This window comes from Orycteropus afer, unplaced genomic scaffold (assembly GCF_000298275.1).
Source record: "Orycteropus afer afer isolate SDZICR_OR568_19922 unplaced genomic scaffold, OryAfe1.0 scaffold00302, whole genome shotgun sequence".
Classification (NCBI taxonomy): Eukaryota; Metazoa; Chordata; class Mammalia; order Tubulidentata; family Orycteropodidae; genus Orycteropus; species Orycteropus afer.
The window spans coordinates 1,067,427-1,090,047 of NW_006921889.1; the positions used below are offsets into that span (position 1 = coordinate 1,067,427).

A 22,621-nucleotide genomic window follows, 5' to 3' on the forward strand; every position below is an offset into this window, starting at 1 on the left:
ACGCATGCATGTGTTTACAATAAAAGAGTTTTAACAAATTTGATAAAGGGTGTAAAATTGCTACCATTGTATTAATTACAAATATTCTACTAGGACACAAAAATCTCCTATAATTATTTTTATGAAAATATCCCATTTTTCTAATCTTAACACTGAGTCTCCTTGGCTTAAAAAAAATCTACTTGGAAATCTAAAATTCTGTTTACGCTGGCAGTGGGTTTCCTAAATGATTCTCCTGTCTATGTACAAAAGAATAGTGTTTAAATGAAGCTGGTTAAGACCTATGTTAGAGAAAAACATTTGGCCCTGGATAAAGTAACATAAACTGTCTTCATATATTGTCTGTTGTTAGAGGCTGTCCAATCAATTTTGATTCACAGCAACCTCGTGTGATAGACTGGAACTGCCACATAGTGTTTTCTAAAACCAAAAATCCAAACTCACTGCCATCAAGTCATTTCCAACTCAACGTGACCCCTCCTTGGGTCTCCGAGGTGATATCACTACAGAAGTAGATTGCCCAACCTTCCTTCCGAGGAGTGGCTAGTGGGTTTGAACCACTAGCCTTCTGGTTAGCAGTCAATGCCTTAGGCACTGCACCACCAGAGCTCCTATAGTCTTTCCTAGGCTATAATATTTACAGAAGCAGATCACCAGGTCTTTCTCCTATGGAGCTGGTAGGTAGGTTTGAACCACCGACCTCTCAGTTAGCAGCTGAGTGCTTAACCACTGCATCTCCAACTTGTAAAAGAACAACTCTTCTCATAATGAGTATGTATTATTGTTACTGACGTTTGCCTGTGTACAATTTTTCCTAAACAATCACAGAAAACAGGTGTGTCCATGGCAATAAGAAAATAAGCATTGAGTTGGTAAGTCAAGACAAAGTAGACCCCAGAAGGAAAATTGGACCAAATGGGGACTTTGAAAGAAGCTCATGTATTTGAGACCAAAAAACATACTCATTCGCTCACTCACACACTTTCTCTCTGCCCCTCCATTCCTTGTTTTAAATATAACAAGATGATATCCCACCTACAAAAGATGGCACCATCATATTTGGACACATGCCTGGTATTGAGATTCAACAGTCCAGAAGGGACTTCTGGTAAATCACAGTTGTTTAAACACATTAGGAAAAAAAAAATTCAAATTCCATTGAGTCAGTTCCAACTCATGGCAACCCCATGTGTTTCAAAGTAGAACTGTGTTCCACAGAGTTTGCAATAGCTGTGATCTTTCAGTAGATCACCAGGTCTTTCTTCCAAGGCATCTATGGGTGGATTCAAACCACCTATCTTTCAGTGAGTAGCCAAGTGCTTAACCATATTTAAGTACATACTCTCTCTAAACCCTCCATTTAATCGAAAATAAGGGAATTTTTTTTAACATGTAAACCTACAAGCCAAAAGAGTATATGTGGGAAGGATATAGTAGATGAGAAATGTCAACAAAATTCTGGAGGTTAGAAAGAGATAACTGATCCAATAGACCTGAGAGATTGGAAGCTAAATGCGCACAGGAAAGAGTCAGGGAATGCCAACAAGAAACAAAGCCATTCGAGTCCAGAGGCTCAAGAACTGCAAGCATATGTTACCTCCAGAGGTGGAAATGCAGTGAGGTTAAAAACAGGAGGATCATTTGAAAGTCTATAAAAGGAGCACTTAAAAGTCAGATCCCCAATTTACAAAAACAAGAAATTGCCCCTCCCCATCCAGGCAGAAGACAGGGATTTGTTGTCTAAAGATCTTGAAGCAAAGAAGGTCTGCTTTTGTAGATCTGACAGGGAAAGGCAGCCTGCAGGAGTCATCCCTTGTGGGAGAGTACCCACAGCTGGAGACTGAGCGAAGCATAAAGAGAAGATGAAGTTTAAGTGAAAAATCTGCAATTCGAAAAGAGATACTTCCCCTCTCTGAGTTCCCAGAATATAAGTTAGCCTTGTGACTCTCAAGAAGGGGGATCATTTTTGGATTATTATTATTATTAAGAAGGGGGATAATTCTGGAGGATAATTCTTTAGTGAAACTGACCAGTCTAAAAGAAACAACCTACAGATAATTATATTTGGGGTCCTCTTTTGAAAAAACTAGCTTGACACCTTATATAATTACAGTAAAATCTACCACTGGGTAAGTGCCACCCATAAACACAGAGTTTTAGGAGAGGTGTTTAATGACTCACTCTTAAATTTAAACAGGAGTTAAGGATTACCAAAAAAATAAATAAATAAATAAGAAAAGCTTCTCCTATAAGAGAAATAGATCAAAATTAATAGTCACAAAAAGGAATTTGGAAGAAATAGGTAACACAGGAAATAGAAGAAAACTTTAAAAGAAAAAAAATTTAATTCAACAAATGTAAGATAGAAGAATTATAAGATATATCTTTATGTTTCTTATAAAAAAAAAAAATTCTACCTATTAAACTTTGACAACCTGCCAGTTATACCATGAATTCTAATTTTAGAGATGTTAAAATGTGTGTATGTGTGGGGGAATGTATTCTAGAATGGATGAAGGGGTATACTCTAAGAGATTAGTTACTGCATCTAGGAAACAAGATCAGGCTTCTATTTTTTTTCTTTTAAAAAAAAAAAAGGAAAGCATTCATAGAACAATAGCAACCTCTTAGAAATTAAAAATATGAGAGCAGAAATTTAAAAATTCAATAGACAAGATGGAAGATGAAGTTGAAGTGTTCTTTCAGAAAATAAAAAGGCAGAGTTGGAAGACAGAGAAAGAAATTAGAGGACAATTGAGAAGAGCCAACATCAACTTAAAAATTTCTAGAAAGAGAAAACAAAGAGCTCAATACAAACACTAAAAATGATTCAGACCGAGGCACATCACATTTGAAAATTGGGAGCACCAGCAAATCTGCTTAGTCTCCAGTTCATCCCTCTCCCTTCCTCTGCTCTGCTCTATCTCATAGGAAGATGACTCCCACAGGCTGCATTTCCCTGTCAGCCAACTTCTGCCTGGTTCAGCCAACAAGAAGCACAGGTTAGAGGATCAGAGGTAGGGAAGTCTTCTCCATGCTTGTAGCTCCTATGGGCAGCCCTAGTTTCCAGGTACTAGTAAAACTATCTCTTCTTTGGTCCTCCCAGCTCTAGGGATAGAAATGGCTTTTTGTGGTTGCTAATCTCTGGCTTACCTTACTGTTCCATTTGGCATTTCAGCTCTTTCCACACTTTAAAGTTTGTTTCTCCTATTAAATACCTTCTGTTGAATTACCTGATACTGGCTCTACTTTCCTGACTAGACACTGACTAATACAAACAGGAATAAGGAGAAAAAACTAAAATCTTCTATAAATAGAGAAAAATAAAGTAGCATGAAAAAGATAAAGAACACAAGGGCAACACCCAAAGCTACAAAACAACAGAGCAATGACCAAAAAAATATCTAAGGGTAATAATTTTCCTACTAAATTTTTATACCCAGCTAAATTAATACTTGGGAGCTCTGGTAGCATAGTGCCTAAGGCACTTGACTGCTAACCAGAAGTCTGTTCGTTCAAACCCACAAGCCACTCTTCGGAAGGAAGATGGGGCAATCTACTTCCATAGTAATACTGCCTTGGAAATCCAAGGAGGGTCGCTATGAGTCAGATCCGACTCAAAGGCACATAACAACAACAACAACAAATTAATAGAAGAATAAAGCAGTGTTTTCTGATATGCAAAATCTCAAAAGATTTTCCATTCATTTCCTCTTTCTCCACTAAAACCACAATAAAATTCCATAAAGAAAATCTGACATCTGCGAAAAAGAGGACTCAGCACAGGAGAGAACTGTGGAAACTTCCAGGTTGATAGTGAAGAAAGCAACTACTCTAAACTGGAACAAGACAAAGGGTTCAAAAAAAAAAAAAAAATCACTACCTAAAATACTTGACTGAGGGAATGAGAATGAAATAATGAGAACTAAATGGAGGCTAATGAAAAAAACAAGGTAGTTATTAACTTCAGAGAAAACAAAAGCTACACAGGAAAAGAAATATAATCATAGAACACTACATGGTTTATATAAGTAATATCTATATGATCATAATAACAAAAGTGATGAACATGAGTTTTGTTTTACTTTTCTTTAAATTTCATTTTTTGACTGTATCTTCAACCAAAAACTTGTTATAAAATTTTTGAGAGGATGGAAGTATTGGTAGGAAGTACTGGCAGAGGAAGTGTTGCAAATGAACTGAATCTTTTTCTACTTTAAAAAATCAAAAGCTAATATCAAAATATTTAATATCAAGAACAATAACAAACTATTTTAGAAATACAGAGGGAAATAGCAGACGATACAGATTAAAACATTAGTGATGGCTGCTACTAAGGTATGGGAGTTAGGAGTGGAGAAGAACAAACAAGAAATTCCTATTTATCCAAAGCTCTTACAGCACTATGAATATTTTTAATTCAGTGTGGCTTTTTCCTCTCATTGTATGGGGCACTTTCAATCTAAAAAGCCATGCATTATTTTGATTCCACGAACAACATTAGAGAAAGAAGGTGAGCTGCATTCAAAGGCAGAACCAATTGTTAAAGGCCAGGCAGTGAATGGGTCTGAGAAGTGCCAAACACAATAGGAAGAATGAGTCAAAGCCAAGAGTGGGATTTACAGGGCCCAGAAGTGAGAGAGACTGCCAGAAGAGAAAAGATGTCTCCAAGGTTGGCTCAGACTAACCTGAGAAATAGCAGTAGGGGCAAATTTAAATCTACCTCTTAAAGAAATAATGTGAAAACACTGCATACTAGAAAGACTGGGCTGGCTCCTTAGTCTAAAATGAATGAATGAATGAATGAATACATGACAATTTCTTTCTTCTCAGGAATAAATAAAATGCTTTTAGAATTTAAGATTGGGTTTCCTCAGTATCTTCCAGGGGAGTGATTTTTCAACGTAATGCTGAATGCACAATGTTATATCCTATCCATGTGAATAACTGGGCCAATGGAATGCTGGCCAGTCATGATCTGGTTCAGTGGTCTTAACTTTTTACTATTAAGAATCAGAGGAGGGGTTATGACCTCTCTCTCTCCAAAAATATACACATGTGCATTTACACAAAAAATTTTGTACATAATTATATATAGTTAATGCCCTATGGATCAAGAAACGCTTGTCTACTTAAAAAGACAAGGAAATTACAGGACTTTGCATATATTTGAAAAAAGATTCCTACTAAAAAGGAACTAATGATTCTACTTCATTTGATGTCATTTCACTGGGAACATGGATATTTTTCTATATATGCCATCTTTGGTCTTCTGTATAAGTTGACCAGATTTCTACCACTACCATCAATATGAGAGTGCTTTACACGAAGATGCCTGGTATTTCCTATCTATACTGGTTAGGAATTCAGCTGTGGGGCTCCCGAAAGCTCATGGTCATAGATATTTACATACCTGCCTGAGTATTTTTAGGTGATGAGGATCCCACCCCAGATGGGATCACTGTGTTGCCCAAGACCAAGCTCACAGTCATGCTTCCTGGAGCACTCAATAAACAGCATGGGACAATTAAGGAAATGATAGTTTATACTTCAGGAAAAAACAGGGAGAATCAGTAGCTGCAGATGAAGTGGAAACAGAGCCCTGGCTAGTCTTTGTCAAGTGTGTGAAAGAGCGAAGAGACACAAAAGGAGGTATTTGGGCAGGTGAGGTACCAGGAAAGAAAGGAAATACTTCAGCCCATGTTGTCTGCCAGGCTCACTTGTAGAGACTAAAACATTTAATGGTAGGGTCATGGGTTTGTCTCCATATTGGGCACTTTGTTATTAAAAGGGTCAGACTGATGTAGTGGAAAAAGAAAGTCACTGAACCAGGAGTCAAGGGATGCATCTAATCTTGGCTTGGCCAACACACAGCGCATTCTAAAACCAAATGCCAGAGCTCTGGAATTGGATGCACTCGCGGGGCAGAAGCCCAGCACCTCCATAACACACCCTTGAGTGAGAGCCACCGCACCTGTGGGCAACCCAATAAAAACCACTAGAGAAGGCCAGGCAGGCACTTGGCAAAAATTTGCCTGAGCTGTGCCCAGTCCACTGATACTCGAGGACCCCTCCAGGGATGCTTTACTTCTGAACTTCAGATTTCTGAAGACCCCAAGACAGTTTTCAGAATCCCATTATAAAATCTCATACTATTCCCCAACACCATCTCCCATGATATAAGTGAAACCAAACACCTGGTTTTACATATCTAAAAAGGTCAAGGCCCTTCCATCATCAGTTGTACTGACTGCAATATACAAGTTACATTTGGGAAGGCCTCCTCTCCCCCACCCCCCGAACTTCTGTGTCCATCACTGTTCATGGAGGAGGTTGGATTAGATGTCCTTACAGTTTGATAATAATAAGAATAAAAAGCATAGTAATACCTGTTGCCATCGAGTTGACTCTAATTAATGGTGACCCTATGTGTGTAGGAATAGGACCGTGCTCCGATGGCTGATTTTTTCCAGAAGTAGATTGTCAAGCCTTTCTTCCAAGGTACCCCTGGGAGAATCGGATCCTAACCTTTTGGTTAGTAGCTAAACGTGTTAACTATTTTCACCACCTGGGGATTCTACAATAACAATATCTTGCTTTTATTGAGCGTTTCCTATGACGCAAGATGCAGTAAGAGGATGCAACAGTGAGCAGAAACAGACGTGATTTCGACTCTAACACAGTTAAGAGTCTGGGGGAGGAGACAGAGTTAATTAGGAAATCCCACACATGCGTATGTAATTACAACCTGAGAGATGTGCTCTGATGGAAAGGAGCAGAGTGCTACGAGATAGTCTGGATGTCAGGAGAGGCCGTCCTAAAGACAGGCTATATTAAGACCTGAGGGATGAGTCGGGGTATGCAGGGCATGAGGCATGTAGGAGCGTCATACGTATTGGTCTGCAGTGTACGAAATCATAGCAAGAGAAATAATAGCTACCATCCATTGAATACTTACTAACTGCCTAACATTGTGTTAAATAGTATTTATATACAATTCTTGAATTCTTTCAACAACCTGTTCGTTAAAAATTATCATCTCCAGTTTATAGTCTGTAAACTAAGGCACAGAGTGTCAGAATCATGCTTAAGATAAGAATAGTAAGAGGCAGAGTCAGGTCTGTAAAACCCCAAGCCTGCATATTTACCCACTAGGCTATTGTGATAGATTCAATTGTGTCCCTCCAAAAGGTACCTGTGAGTCCTAACCCCTGTACCTGTTGGAAAATAGGAGTTCGCTTTTGATATGTTAATAAAGTAATGCCAGAGTAGGGTGAGTACTAACCCTACCCTTCTAAAAGGGGTCTTATAGAAACACACCCATAAGGGGAAGATGGACACCATGTGAAGATCCATCTACAAGGTGAAGAATGCCAAGGAACACCCTGGCTACCAGCCAGAAAGGACCTTCCCATAGAGCCGATGCCTTGATCTGGGCTTTTAGCCTCCAAAGCCACCCACTTATGACATTTTTCATTATAGCAGTACTGGAAAACTAAGACAGCTATGGTGATTCCAGTGGTAGCCATTACCACAACCAGTTTGGCCATTAGGCCCCACTGGAAAATATGATGGATCAGAATGAAATAGACTTCCACCAAGTTCACTAATAAGAGGATAAATGTACTTATAACAATATTATTATATTCCCCACAGGAATGGAGAAGACACCATCATAAGATATATACAGTAATAACTAGACAACTACATCCATGCAACACCCACATCAACAGTGATAGCATAGCTCTTTTGTTCTTGTAAAAGGAGTTCTGGTGGTGTAGTGCCTAAGGCATTTGACTGCTAACCAGAAGGTTGGTGGTTCAAACCCACCAGCTGCTCCACAGAAAGAAGACGAGGCAATCTACTTCCATAAAGATTTCCTGCCTCAGAAACCCCATGGGAGTCCCTATGAGGCAGAACTGACTCAATGGAAGTGAGTTTGGTTTGGTTTTTGTGTTTGTTCTTGTGAGCTGCCATCAAATCAGTCTACATTCATGACAAGCCCACGTATAACAGAATGAAACACTGCCCAATTGTGAGCATCCTCACAAGTGTTGGTGTGTTTGAGCTCATTGTTGCAGCTGTTCTGTCCGAGGGGTTCCTTCATTTTCAAAGCATGGCTCTAAGCAAGGGTCTTCTATCACACCACACATCTGTACCCACTCAATCCCCTACCAGAGTCAAGTGCAACTGAACAGTTGATCCAAGAAAAGCTATTCCACAGGATACCAATAGCCCTTTTGAAACAACCCAGCTTGAAAAGCTTCAGTGTGGTTATAAGTTTAATCATTACATTCTCCAGATATGAGCTGTGATTGTTGTTATTGTTGTTATGTGCCATCGAGTCAAACCTGACTCATAGCGACCCCTCCTTGGGTTTCTGAGGCAGTATCACTACGGAAGTAGGATTGCCCAACCTTCCTTCCGAGCTGTGATTAGAGAAGCTCAAAAGTCTTGAGATAGAGAGAGGCCAGAGTTAATATAAATATGCAGACATGTTTAAGATTAGAAAAATCTAGCCATACAAATCACCACATTATGATAGATTTTTAAAATCTGATTATCTCAGTTGATGCAGAAACAGTATTTGATAAAATTCAATACCCAAACCCACACTGGTGACAAAAATGATATGCACACACTGTTTTGCCTCCCTAATGATGCTATCACAGAAATATCATGAGTGGATGGCTTTAACAAACAGGGATTTATTCTCTTACAGGTTAGGAGGCTAGAAGTCTGAGTTCAAAATGCCAGCTCTAGTAGCTGGGTGAAGGCCCCTTGACCTTGGGCTTCAGCTCTGTGTCCTGCTCAAAGCCCACTGGAGCTGGAGGCGTCTCTTAACTCAGGCAGCTGCTGGCTGCTGGTGCCGACAAATCCAAGGTCAGCAGGTAAAATGACACAGTCCCAAGGTTAACAGACAACACGGCAGTCCACTGGTTCAAGACCAGGAACAGTCCAAAATGGGAAGGCAAGAGGGCAGGCTGCTGAGATGAAGACTTGGCCAAATGCAGGACCCAGATGTGCCAAAAGCTCAAGCTCTCTCTCAAAGTGTCTCCTCATATGCTGGCGGCAGGCCACATCCCAAAGGCAACTAATGAGCTGCTCACAGCAGATTCCACCATGGAGTTGATTACACCATTCAGTCTCATCCTGGGGAATAACTGCACCCAGCTGTCCAACCACTCAAAACCACAGCTCAGCCAAGTTGACACACAAGTTTAATGGCCACACACACAAGCACAAGTAAAACTGGGGCAATCTGAGTAACACTGGTAGATGGTATCATTGTAATATCCTGGTTGTGATACTGTACTATCATTCGCCAAATTGTTACTATTAGGGAAAACTGGGCAAAGTATACAAGGATCTCTCCATATTATATTTCAAAAGTACATGGAAATCTGCAATTATCTCAAGGGCAATTTCAACTAAAAAAAAAGGAGAAGGAACAAGAGATGAAGATGTGATGGACAGACAGAGAAAGGTGAAGGAAGGGAAAAGATGAATTTTATGGGTAATTTACTTCCATAGTGATATCACCTTGGAAACCCAAGGAGGGGTCGCTATCAGTAGGATCTCAGTCAACATGCATACCATCAAAAGTTGGTAAGTTAAAAATAGAAAAGAACAAATTTACAAAAACATCATTGCCAATTAGTATAACCTTATTTAAAAAAAAAAAAAATTGCAGTTTCAAACTTCTGTGTTTTGAATAGATCACAACATTCTCAAGGCTGCTGACAACAGGCCGATATGATTAAGATGATTCTGATGACTAACATACAAAAGGGCTGTCAGACAATCTGTGACATCTCCCATAAACATCTGTGTCCAGTGCCTTCCTCTAACATGGATATCATGATGCGTCTTATGCTATTTTTGCTTCAGTTATCCTAACAAAAGGTGTCACTTTGTAAATAAATAAATAAATAAATAAACAAATCTCTTCCCAAGCAAAGAATAAAAGAGAACTCCCATAATTTACTAATGACTCCCTCCCAAGAACCCCACAGCAAACATCATGCTTAAGTGGTGAAATGTTAGCTGTTCTCCATTAAGAAAAAAGGAAGAATGCTCATGATCGCCACTTATACTCAGTATCATACAGGTGTCCTGTTGTTGTTATGTGCCGTCGAGTCAGACCCGACTCATAGCAACCCCTCCTTGGATTTCTGAGGCGGTATCACTATGGAAGTAGATTGCCAAACCTTCCTTCCAAGGAGTGGCTGGTGGGTTTGAACAGCCACAGCCTTCTGGTTAGCAGTCAAGTGCCTTAGGCACTACACTACCAGAGTTCCTGGCCAGTGCAAAATGGATTCATTCATTAATTAAAAGCATCAGACTCAGATAGCAATAATTGTCAGTATTCACAGGCCACGTGATTGTGTAGAAAGTGACACGTTTTACACAATAAATAAATTTTACAACTAATTTTAGAACTAGTAAGACAGTGCACCAAGGTTTCTGGACTCGAGACCAAGAGCAGAAGCTGAAGAGATCATGATGGATGTTGTGGGCTCAAGTGGTAAGCAAACAGGTAAGACAAGCCATTAGCAGAAATCAGAGCAGCAGAAAGACCTAGGCAAGAGCTGAGCCCCCGAATGAAAAGTGTCAACTCTTCTGCTCTTGCTAAGCATCTCCTGTTGTATTAGATCTAGGTTCAGTACCTGTGCGGCCCAGTCACACCAGGCTCCTTGTTCTTTGCTTCTCACATCTCCCTCTTCACAACAGATACTACAACCACCTGTCCAAACACATCTGATAATGTCTGTAAGTGCACTCACAAAACCCCAACTGAAGCACTCAGAAATATGAAGGACAGCCACATCTTCAAAACTGGACTAAGTAATCATGTTGTTGTTGTCGTGTGTCGTCAACTCATAGTGACCCCTCCTTGGGTTTCCGAGGCGATATCACTATGGAAGTAGATTGCCCAACCTTCCTTCCAAGGAGTGGCTGGTGGATTTGAACTGCCAGCCTTCTGGTTAGCAATCAAGTGCCCTAGGCACTACGCTACCAGAGCTCCCAAGTAATTATAATAAGCTCTAATTTCTACTTGATTTAACATTGATCAAATATTAAAATAACATTTTTATATATTGAGTTAAATAAAATATATTATTAAAATTAATTTCAACTGTGTGGTTTTTTTATTTTGCTTTGGTTCAGTTTGGTTTTTCACTTTTTCAATTGTCTACTAGAAAATTTTTCATTACATATTGGCTCATATTTGTGATTTACACTATATTTCTATTTGACAGTACTGATACATAATGTCAATAAGTATTTAAACAATGTGTATATTAGATTGATACATAGATATATGTGTGCATTTATATATGTGTAGATATTTAAAGCATATATGTATACATATATTTTTTCTATCAGATGACATAAAAAGACTTATAAACATATATTTATTAATAAATATGTTTATAAAACTTTGTCATCTGATAGAAAATTTATATAAAGATAGATACAATCTTATAACAATAGTATAAAAGAGGTACTATTTATTGACTCAGTCTTGTGACAGGGATACTGCTAAATGCTTCAGATAGATTATCTGTAATCCTTGCAACAATGCCACCCTGGATTAGGGAGACTGAGTGATTTGTCCAGAATTACACAGCTAGGAAGTACTGGACCCAGGCTCTGAAGGCAGGTCTGCCTGAGGGCAGTGTTAATACTCTGTGGTACTTCAAGCAATGAAGTTGAAAGAAGTCTTGTTTGGAAGTGATCATATCTTGTGAAGTTGGTCTTCATCCAGCTTGGGCAAGGACTATGCAAGCCATATACCTATCATGAAGTAAGTGTGCCCTTTTCTGTGTTAGACACTGTGGACTGAACAGCTTTGAAAACCAGTGAACCCACCCAACTAGCCCAAGGGCCCACTGCTCATCTTGTTCAGAGAAAGGATCTGTAGGAGTGAGAAGCGGCAACAGAGTAATGAGTGCCCAAGGCAGCTGAAACGATGGCACAACGGCCCACGTGAGGTGTGGCCAGCACCTTTGGTGCCACCACAGATGAGTTCCTCTGTTTAAGGAAACATCCTTAGCCTCGTCTAGGCTGCTGACTCTAGCCCACTCTTAGAAAATTCATCAGTAACAACAGCACTAATGGTATAGAAAGACTTGGAATACCTGAGTAGGAAGTAATTCAGAGAAGAAGGGGATAACATCAGTGTCTGCGATGTGCAATAGACTAATCATAAAACTAAGCCAGACTAAGCCAAAAGAAAAACCTATTGCTGTTGAGTCAATTATGGCTCATAGCGAGCCTATAGGTCAGCATAGAATTGCCCCATAGGGTTCCCAAAGCTGTAATCTTTACAGAAGCCAACTGCCACATCTTTTTCCCTTGGAAAATCAGGTGGGTTCATATCAATGGCCTTTTGATTAGCAGCCAAGTAACTAACCAATGTGCCACCAAAGCTCCTTAAAGAAAGAGCCAAAAGAAACAGTCTTCTAAAACCCAAAATACCTTCCACCATCAAGCTTTGGGAAAACTAAACATGCAAAGTTTTGTCATTCCTTTATCCATCTTCTCCCTTAACAGTACCCTAGCCAGACAGGCAATGGAAGTATACAGACCTTGATAAGGCATTCCGATCAGTACCCACAAAGGGCAACTTTCCTTCCCACAACAGTTTGAGATGAGTGAGTGAAAGGGAAGTGTGGAAGGGGGCTGGGGAAGGGGAAAAGAAAACCGGCCAGGAAAAAAAACAACAGAAGGCAATAGTGACATTCAGATCTGAACCTAGGAATTTCTGAATGGTTCAGAATGGGACACATTGTCACCTCTGATTTAATTAGAAGACTGTTTTCAGGATGCTGAAGGTCTAGGCTCATAATCAAGCACTTACGTAATCCTCCTCATTAAGCCCTTGTTTCTCAACAGAACTTTTCACCTCCACGGAAAACTTCTCAAACTCAGGTTTCACTGTCCTCAGTAGAGTGACTGTTTGGAGGGATGAGTACGCCTGCTTAGCTTCAAAGTCATGTTTGTCTCCTCGCTTCCACGAGCCATCTCCTACGGGAGAAATAAAAATATTTATCATTCCAAGCCAGTCACTATAAAGAAGCCATTATCCCTTTTCAACTATGATGTGTCCCTACATGTTACTTTTGGCAGCCAGGACAAGAGGTATTGTCATAGTTTTGCACTTGAGTGTAACGTGACAATGTCAAGATCGTTAAAAAGGAGCAGAAGATCCTTTGGACATGTGTCCTTTGAAATGTGAGAGAAAGAAAAGCACTGTTGAGGTAACGGCCCTATAATAACCATACTACTGCAATTTACGGCACCCTAGAACTGCAGCATGGCAGGAATAAGAAGTACATTTTTATTTCCTTCCACTCACATTTATTTCTAATACGTACAATCCACCGTAGATGTGCACCAAGTGTTACTGTGGTATGTAATAAGCCTGATTTATGTAGCTGTCCAGTGGCAGGCTACAATTTTTACACTGCAACAGATATACACAAATCTTACAAAGTTGGCACTGTTAAAGAAAAAAGTTATAGATTATTGATAGTCTTTGGATGTCTTCAGAGTGAAAATAGCTTAGGTGAACTTGAGCATTTGTATCTCTCTTGTCCTGGCAGCACCATAAAAAGTATTTATTGGACAATGTTCATCAGTGCATTGACAGTAAAATACAATACATGTTGAGTACGATAATAAAAGTATTTCTTGAGCACCTTATATGCATGAACTCATTTAGTCCTCCCAAGACCCTGTGATGTGGGTATGGTTATCCTCTCTACTTTAGGGAAAAGGAAGCAAAACTTGGAGCAGCAATGACTCACTTCTTCATTATTTCACTTTTGAGAAGACAGAAGTCCTGTAAGGTCTAAAAAGGAACCATGGACCTCTAACTTTTGACAAAAGGGCCCTGGAGGCACAATGATTAAAGCACTAGGCCGCAAAATGAAAGGTCAGTGGTTCAAACCCACCAGCCACTCTGCAGAAGAAAGCTATGGTAAGCTGCTTCTATAAAGATTTACAGCCTTGGAAACCCTCTGAAGCAGTGCTACTCTCTCCTGTAGGGTTACTCTGACTCAGAAACAACTTACAGGCAATGGATTCAACTTTCAACCAAAAAAAAAAAATTTTTTTCCTATAAATTATCTTTATGGTTCCTGAATATCTATGGAAATACAACAAGGAACTCAAGCTGCTGAGTCATTTATTCATTGGGAGCCTCGAGTTCTCGAAAGACTCTTCAAATGCAAAGGGTGAAGAGTAAGGCCATCTCTGAAGTGTGCAGCCTGGGCCACGTGACCCACATTCTACTCTTGGAGAAAAGGTTAAGTAAAGCTCTGGGGCCTTTGGAACTTCTATCACAGCTTGAATCGGTCAAACATCAATTCTTGTTGGTGTTTGCTGCCATCAAATCGGCCCCCAATTCATAGTGACCCCACGCATAATTAAACAAAATGCTGTGCGGTCTAGCACCATCCCCGCGACTGGTTGCAGATAGGACCGTTGTGACCCATGAGGTTTTCATTGGCTGATCTGCAGAAGTAGTCCACAAGGCCTTCCTTCTTAGCCCATCTTAGTTCAAAAGTTCTTCTGACACCTACCCAGCATCATAGCAACAGAGAAGCCTCCACTGACAGATAGATAGTGGCTAAGCATGAGGTGCACTGACCAGGAATTGAACCCAGGTCTCTCACACAGAAGGCAAGAATTCTACCACTGAACCACCAATGCCTCAACATTAATTAACTATGCACAACTATGTGTAGGCAAGGGAGCCACGGTGGGCGTCATTAATGTTGGAACAATCTCAACCACCTTCAAGAGAAGGACTGGACACAGACATGTGAAAAACTGAAGTATTACAGAGTAGGATTAAAAACTTACTGGAGAGGGCAGAGTTTCAAAAAAACAATGCATAGTATGGTGGAAGAAGCAATGAGCTTCAACAGGGGGAAGTGTTTCAGGGAGGAGGGGACATTACTGGTCCTAAATGTGTGAATAGGAATATAAAAAGAGAGGGAGGTGGAAAGGCATGCCTGGCAGAGCCCAGAGTATGGTCAAAGGTGCAAATGTGCATGACATCCAGTAGACAGCTGGCAACCTCAGCCGGCAGCACGAGAAAGGAAGGGGACAAAGGACTCGTCAGTGGAGGCATCTGTATAACCATAATCCTAATAACAGCAACTATTTATTAACTGCTTACTGTGTGCCAGGGAGCTGCTAAAAGATAAATAAGACAGAGCTAAGGACAGAATTCATGAAGGACTAGATCAGTCCTTCAGTGGACACAAGATTAAATTTCAGGCCACCCAACAAAACCTGACAAAGTCCCCCTCCTTCCAGCTGAAGCCTGCCAAACACAGAGGCCACAGCGTAAGCAGTCAGTATGCCTGTCTGCTGGGACCAAGGGAGCCAGAAAGCACTGCCACCAGTCACCGACAACGTGGCAGGGTGTTCCATGACCAGACAGACAAGATGGCCTTAGACAGAGAACTGAACCTATCTGACAGGAAGACCCCAAAGTCTAAAATGTCCAGAACATCTTCATCCCATGGAGGAACCCATTCCTTATAGGCATGCAAAACTTTATGTGGATTCATTTTTATTTGACTTGAGGAGTCAAGACTTGGCATAGCCATGTTTCTTAGGCAAAGACAGTCAATGCTTCTCTGCTCCAGGATAGAATTCTCTTCAGGACAAGAGGAGAAATATTTAACCCTGTAGGTTTTATGCTGTGTAACTAGAAAGTCCACCACCTGTCAGTTTGTTGTACTGTGTGGTGTCTTGCATGTTGCTATGATCCTGAAAGATATGTCACCGGTATTTCAAATACTAGGAGGGTCACCATGATGAACAGATTTCAGTGGCGCTTCCAGAGTAAGACTAGGAAGAAAGGCATGGAGATCTACTTCTGAAAATTAAGCAATGAAAAGCCTATGGATCATCACAGAATATTGCCCAATATAGTGCTAGAAGACGAGCCTCCTAGGCTGGAAGGCACTCAAAATACAGTGTCCACAATCAAGGACTCAAGCATACTAACAATCATGGAAGTGACACAGGACTGGCAGCTCTTCATTCTCTTGTACATGGGGTCACCGGGAGTCAGAGTGGACACCAGAGCAACTAACGATGACTGGGAAGTATAGCTACAATTGGATACAGCAACTACCTGAGTTACAGAAATGGGAAAACCTTCCTTTAATTTTAATTTGGAAAGAGTTAAATCCAATACAATAAATCTGCCCAATACAGTCTGAAAGGTAATAACTTCAGAGTTTATTTTCTAGCAAATCTCCACTAGTAAAAATAAAGGAAATTATTTTGCTGTCACCACTAGGGTTTTCTAGGCTATAATCTTTTAAGGAAGAAGCCAAGGTAGCACAGTGGTTAAGCACTGGGCTCTTAACCAGAAGGTCAACAGTTCAAACCCACCAGACACTCCACAGAAGAAAGATGTGGCAGTTGGCGTCTGTAAAAATTACAGCCTTGGTTACCACTGTCAACCACTTGGAGGGGGATCTGTGTAGGAGATCCTGAATGGAATGGGAGAACAATGTGCATCAAAATTCAAAATCATAAAATAAATTTAAAAAAAAATAAAGGGACCAGGTTTTCTGGTCTGATAGAGTCTGATGAAACCCCTGACATTATGGCCCCTAGCTGCCCTTCAGGGGTGGAACTGAACTCCTATGGCTTCCAGCCAAACAAAAGACAGGCAGATGAGCTGAACATTTACATTAGGTAGATACACTCCTTGGAGAGATCAATCATGGAGAATAGAAGGTCTGTGTACATAGGAAGACAGCTCGGAGGGGCCAGGAATGCGTGGGAGGGAAGGACACAGGGAGCAGGTGGCTATGGGGATGAAGTGGGAGGAGAGCTGCTGCACTGTGGGACATTGCAGTCAATGTCATGAAACACTGCCTATGTAAACTACTGTATGGAGCATGAATTTGCTCTGTAAACTCACCCAAATCACAATAAAATTGAAAAAAAAAACAGCCTTGGAAACCCAGTGTAACAGTTATGAAAAAAAAAAAAAAAAAACTCACTGCCATCGAGTTGGATTCGACTCATAGCAACCCTTCCTTGGGTTTACGAGGCAGTATCACTACAGTAGATTGCCCGATATTCATACTCTGTCCCATGGAGTCACCATGAGTTGGAATCAACTCAAGGGCAATGGGTTTGGTTTTCTGATTTAATCTTTGGTGAAGCAGATAGCCAGACCTTTCTCCTGCAGACTTGCTGAGTGGATTTATACTGCTGACCCTTCAGTTAGCAGTCGAACACTTAACCAGTGCACCACCAAGGCATCCTAATGGAAATGATAGTATGTAATAAATTTAAGTCAAGCTAAACAGCTATCTATGCACAACCATAACAAATACTATGACTTCCTATTTTTATGAGTGTTTCTTCCTTGTAGTGTGTCAATAGCATCTCCCATATCAGGCAGCTGAACACTAGGAAAGCAAAGGTCAGCTTGGCGGGACACCTCATCAGTGAGGACAAATTTAATTCAGTAGACAACTGGGTGCCTCTGAAGATTTACGAGCAGAACAGAAGAGTGACATGATCAGAATCATGCCTTGGGAAATAGTCATGGATTAGAGTGAGGAGACACGAAAGGTTCACGGCCCACAGTAATCCAGGCAAGAGGTTTTAAGAGGTTATCCAAGGGAACTTACACACTAGAACTTTTTAAATGATTCTCAGGGTGGTTAGGCTCATAGGTGAGTTTTTCTTTTTTTATGTTTCTAAACTTTAAATTTTTCGACAATAGGTTATTTACAACTGTTTTAATGCTTTGCGAGAGGAATGTCAAGCCTCTACTACAGTCAGGGAGTGAGGGATAGCAGAGAGGGAGGCACCGCATGAATGACGCCAATGAGAAAAGGAGAAAAGGTTGTCCTTAAAAGAAACAGTGTAGCTAGATGGAGGAGGAGGAAAATGAACATGGAAATGGTCATCGCTTCAGTTAGGGTCACGGTAAATCAAAGGTGACTACTGAAGCTTAAGTGACAATACCCCGCTAGCTGTTGTATCTAATGGTCTGAAGCCAGAAAGAAGAGACAGGGCTACAGAAATGTTACAGTCATTTCTATGCAGCTCGTGGTAGAACCCAGAGGCTGGGTCTGGGTGGAAAAGGGAGTGCAGAAGGAAAAGGAAGAAGGATTGAGCACAGAACCCTTGGAGGGGGGGTTACTTTCAGTGGAGAAGGAGGAGTAAGATGAGACAGAGAAAGAACTAACAGAGGACCAGAGAACGCCGGCTCACCAAAGCTAAATGTGCAGGGTTTCCAGAAAAAGTAGATGCTCAATTCACAACCAATGCATCTGAAGTGCAGCCATCACTCATCTGTCAGGGGGCTGTGTGCTGTAGTGATGCGGAACAAGTTTCACAGAGCGTCCAGGAAAAAGCAGACTAGTTGTAAAAAGGCCGGGTAACCTACTTCCAAAAATTAGCCACTGAAAACCCTACGGATCTCATGTCCCATCCCATGGGGCATGGGGTCACCATATGTCAAGGGCCAACTCAATGGCCACTAACAACAACAAACAACAGTGAATGCTCCAGAGCTGTGTGTCTAATACAGAAGCCACTACAGATGTGTAACTATTTAACTTAATTAAAATTAAATAAAATTTACCATTCAATTTCTCAGAGACATTAGCCATATTATAGTCCTCAATAGACACATTAAATTGGCTACTGGTTACCACTGAACAATCCAGGAGGCATCAAAAGAAGATGGAAGGAATACACAGAGTTGCTGTACCACAAAGAACCGGTTGACGTTCAGACATTTTAAGAGGTAACATATGATCACAAACAAATTAAAAGTAGTCTAAACTGCATTAGGTGTGTGTGGGGGGAAACCCAAACACATTGCCATGGAGTCGGAACCAACTCATAGCGACCCCTCCTTGGGTTTCGGAGGCGGTATTACTATGGAAGTAGATTGCCCAACCTTGAGACTATGGTGAAAAACAAGTTTCCAACAATTGATGGAATACCAATTGAGATGTTCACACACACACACACACACACACACACAATGCAAAGCTGGAAGCGCTCTCATCTATGCCAAAAACAAATTGGAAGACAACTACCTGGCCATCTGACTGGAAGAGATAATATCTGTGCCCCTTCCAAAGAAAGGAGATCCAACAGAATGCAGAAATTAAAGAACAGTATCAAGATCACACACAAGTAAAATTTTTGCTGGAGATAATTTTAAAATGGTTGCAGCAGTACATCAACAGGGAACTGCCAGAAATTCAAGCTGCATTCAGAAGAAGATGTGCAATGAGAGACATCATTGCTGGTGTCAGATGGATCTTGCTTGAAAACAGAGAATACCAGAAGGATGTTTACCTGTGTTTTATTCACTATGCAAGGCATTCAACTGTGTGTATCATAAAAAATTATGGAAAACATTATGAAGAATGGGAATTCCAGAATGTATTCTTGTGCTCATGCAGAACCTGTCCATAAACCAAGAGGTGGTCATTTAAACAGAACAAGGGGATACTGTGTGGTTTAAAATTAGGAAAGGTGTGAGTCAGGATTGAATCTTTTCACCATACTTATTCAATATGTATGCTGAACAAATAATCTGAGAAGCTGAGAAGAATTCGGCATCAAGATTGGAAAAAAGACTCATTAATGACCTGTGATATGCAGATGACACAACCTGGCATCATGAGAGCAAAGAGGTCTTAAAGTACTTACAATAAAGGTCAAAGACTACAGCTTTCAGTATGGATTACAGCTCTACATAAAAAAAAAAATAAATCAATAATCTTCACAACTGGACTAATAAGCAACATCATGATAAACAGAGAAAAGATACATAAAAAAAAATAAATCAATAATCTTCACAACTGGACTAATAAGCAACATCATGATAAACAGAGAAAAGACTGGAGTTGTCAAGGATTTCATTTTACTTGGATCCACAATCAATAGCCACAGAAGCAGCAGTCAAAAAAAAAAAAAAAAACAAACAAACAATGATACATTGCATTGGGCAAATCTGCTGCAGAAAAATCTCTTGAAAGTGTTAAAAAGCAAAGATGTCACTTTGAGGACTAAGGTGTACCTGACCCAAGCTATGGTCTTTTCAATTATTTCATTTGATACAGAAGCTGGACAACGAATAAGAAAGACTGAAGAAGAATTAATGCCTTTGAATTACGGTGTTCATGAAGAATACTGAATATACTGTAGACGATCAGAAGACCAAACAAATGTGTCTTGGAAGAAGAGAAAGCAGAATGTTCCTCAGAAGGGAAGACAGCAAGATGTCATCTCACATCCTTTGGACACATTATCAAGACGTACAAGGTACCTTGTTCAGGCCCTGAAGAAGGAGGGCATCATGTTGAGTAAAGTAGTTATTGTTGTTGTTTTATGTGCTGTCGAGTTGGCCCAGACTCCTAGCGACCCCTCCTTGGGTTTCCGAGGCAGTTATCACTACGGAAGTAGGATTGCCCAACCTTCCTTCCGAGGAGTGGCTGGTGGGTTTGAACCGCCAGCCTTCTGGTTAGCAGTCAAGTGCCTTAGCCACTATGCTACCAGAGCTCCCTGAGTAAAGTAGAGGGTCACTGAAAAAGAGAAAGACCCTCAATGAGATGCATTAACACAGTTGCTACAACAATGGGCTTAAATATAGCAATGATTGTGAGGACGGCACAGGACTGGGCAATGTTTTGTTCTGTTGGACACAGTGTTGCTTTAAGTTAGAACTGACTCAATGGCATCTAACAACAACAAGTAGCTACTACATTGGACAACATGGACTAGAACATAGTCATCATCGCAGAAAGTTCCACTGGACAGCACTTCAGAGCCATCAAGGCACAGTCTGTGGTAAGGCTAGTGGTTTGGCAATGAAAAGATGCTTGGTGACCTTCAGGGGAGCAATTTCAGGAAGTGGTGGGAACTCACAGAACATTCTTATAAGGGTCCTCAGTAAGGAATAAAGAAGTGGAGAAAGAAATCTCCTAGTGAGAAGTAGGATTGAGAAGGTGATTGCTTTGCAGTTGTTTCAGGAGCAAGGGAAAGAGATTTGTTCAGGTTTGTTGGCTGTGTTTTGTATTCAGCGTCATGGAGATGCAAGTTTGCATTTAGAGTGAGAAGGGCTCAGAATACTTTTGAAAGTGGAAATAGTCTGCTCAGCACCAAGCCCTGTGCTTTAGCAATCCTGTGGCCTGGAAGCTGGTACTGGCGAGGGGTACCTTGGGATAGTGTAACTCCCAGCACTTACTGAAGACCCAGCACATGTTGTTGTTAGTTTCCCTCAAAACATCTCCAACTCACAGCAACACCACGTACAGTAGAATGAAACACTGCCCGGTCCTGCGCCATGTTCACGGCCATTGGTGTTATGTTCAAGACCACTGTTGGAGCTACTGTGTATCTTGAGTGTTTTCTGACAGAGGGGGCTCATCTTCTGGTACTCTATCAGATAATATTCTTTGTGATCTACAAGGTTTTCATTAGCTAACCTTGAGATGAACTCTGCTGAAACTTGTCCCCCATGAGTGGCCTTACTGGTATTTGAGAGACTGGTGGCGTAGCTTCCAGCATCACGGCATCATGCAAGCCACCACAGTACAACCAATTGACCTAAATGGGGCCTAAATGAGTAACTGAGATGTCACAGAACCTATGCAAGAAATGGAAACCTACTGTTCACCGGGGCTGGCCATAGGGCACTGTGGCTCTTGACTTCTGGAGGTCATTTAAGTGAAAACAAAGCAGTGACCTCACTGCCTGCCTCTACCCCAGTGGCCAGTGTTACACCTTGCCATAGGCAAGGCTGGTCTGCTTCCACCCATGGGTGTACCAAGGGATGCCATTATGCACAGATTCATCCTTCAGCCTTCAATACTTATAACAACTCTGTGAGCAACTTGTAAGTGTGACCCCATCATACAGCTGAGGAAACTGAAGTTCAAAACTAACATGTGTAAAGTCAGTTAGCTAATAAATGGTAGAATCAGGATTCTAATGCAGGCCAGATTCCAAATACTGGTGCCCTGCCCACCCCTCTACTTATCAGGAGTTTGGGGCATTCCAAGATTTAAAACAGCACGGACTGTGGGATGACAAAGATGTTGCAAACAAAAGCAGCAGTGGAAAAAAGACTGGAAGGGAAAGTGCCTAAATGCTGTTTAGCAATTGGGACATTTGAGGGATTATGTGAGAATCTCTTTTTCTTTTTCCTTTGCTCCAAATTGACTTATATGAACATTTATCACTAGAGGATATCATGCTTGGTAAAACAGAGGGTCAGCCAAACACAGGAAGACCTTCAACGAGATGGATTGACACAGCGGCTGCCACAATGGGCTGAAACACAGCATTGATTGTGAGGATGGTGCAGGACTGGGCAGTGCTTCTTTCTGTTGAACATAAGCTCACTATGAGTCAGAACCAACTCAACTGGCACCTAACAACAACAACAACATAATCAAAAGTACTAAATCCCAATCGTCAATTCCTCCCCCCAGATTATCTGTAATTATTTTCCACCTTTTCAGTCAATCAAGTAATTTAATTTGTGTCTATCACTGATCTCTGCTACACTTCATCCTCACCTTAATTGTTGTTG

The 22,621-nt window shown here is 40.9% G+C and overlaps 1 protein-coding gene and 1 non-coding gene across 2 annotated transcripts in view; both read right to left on the reverse strand.

The window, feature by feature from the left end:
• The window catches only part of NPR3 (natriuretic peptide receptor 3), a 95,504-nt gene that overhangs the window by 52,605 nt on the left and 20,278 nt on the right, over positions 1 to 22,621 (reverse strand). Inside the window, exon 3 of the mRNA XM_007951599.2 lies at positions 12,869 to 13,035. Coding sequence (XP_007949790.1) covers positions 12,869 to 13,035 — 167 coding nt within the window. The remainder of the gene's footprint in view (positions 1 to 12,868; positions 13,036 to 22,621) is intronic.
• On the reverse strand, positions 14,654 to 14,724 carry TRNAR-UCU. Its single transcript has one exon. It is a non-coding gene; the product is annotated as a tRNA-Arg (tRNA).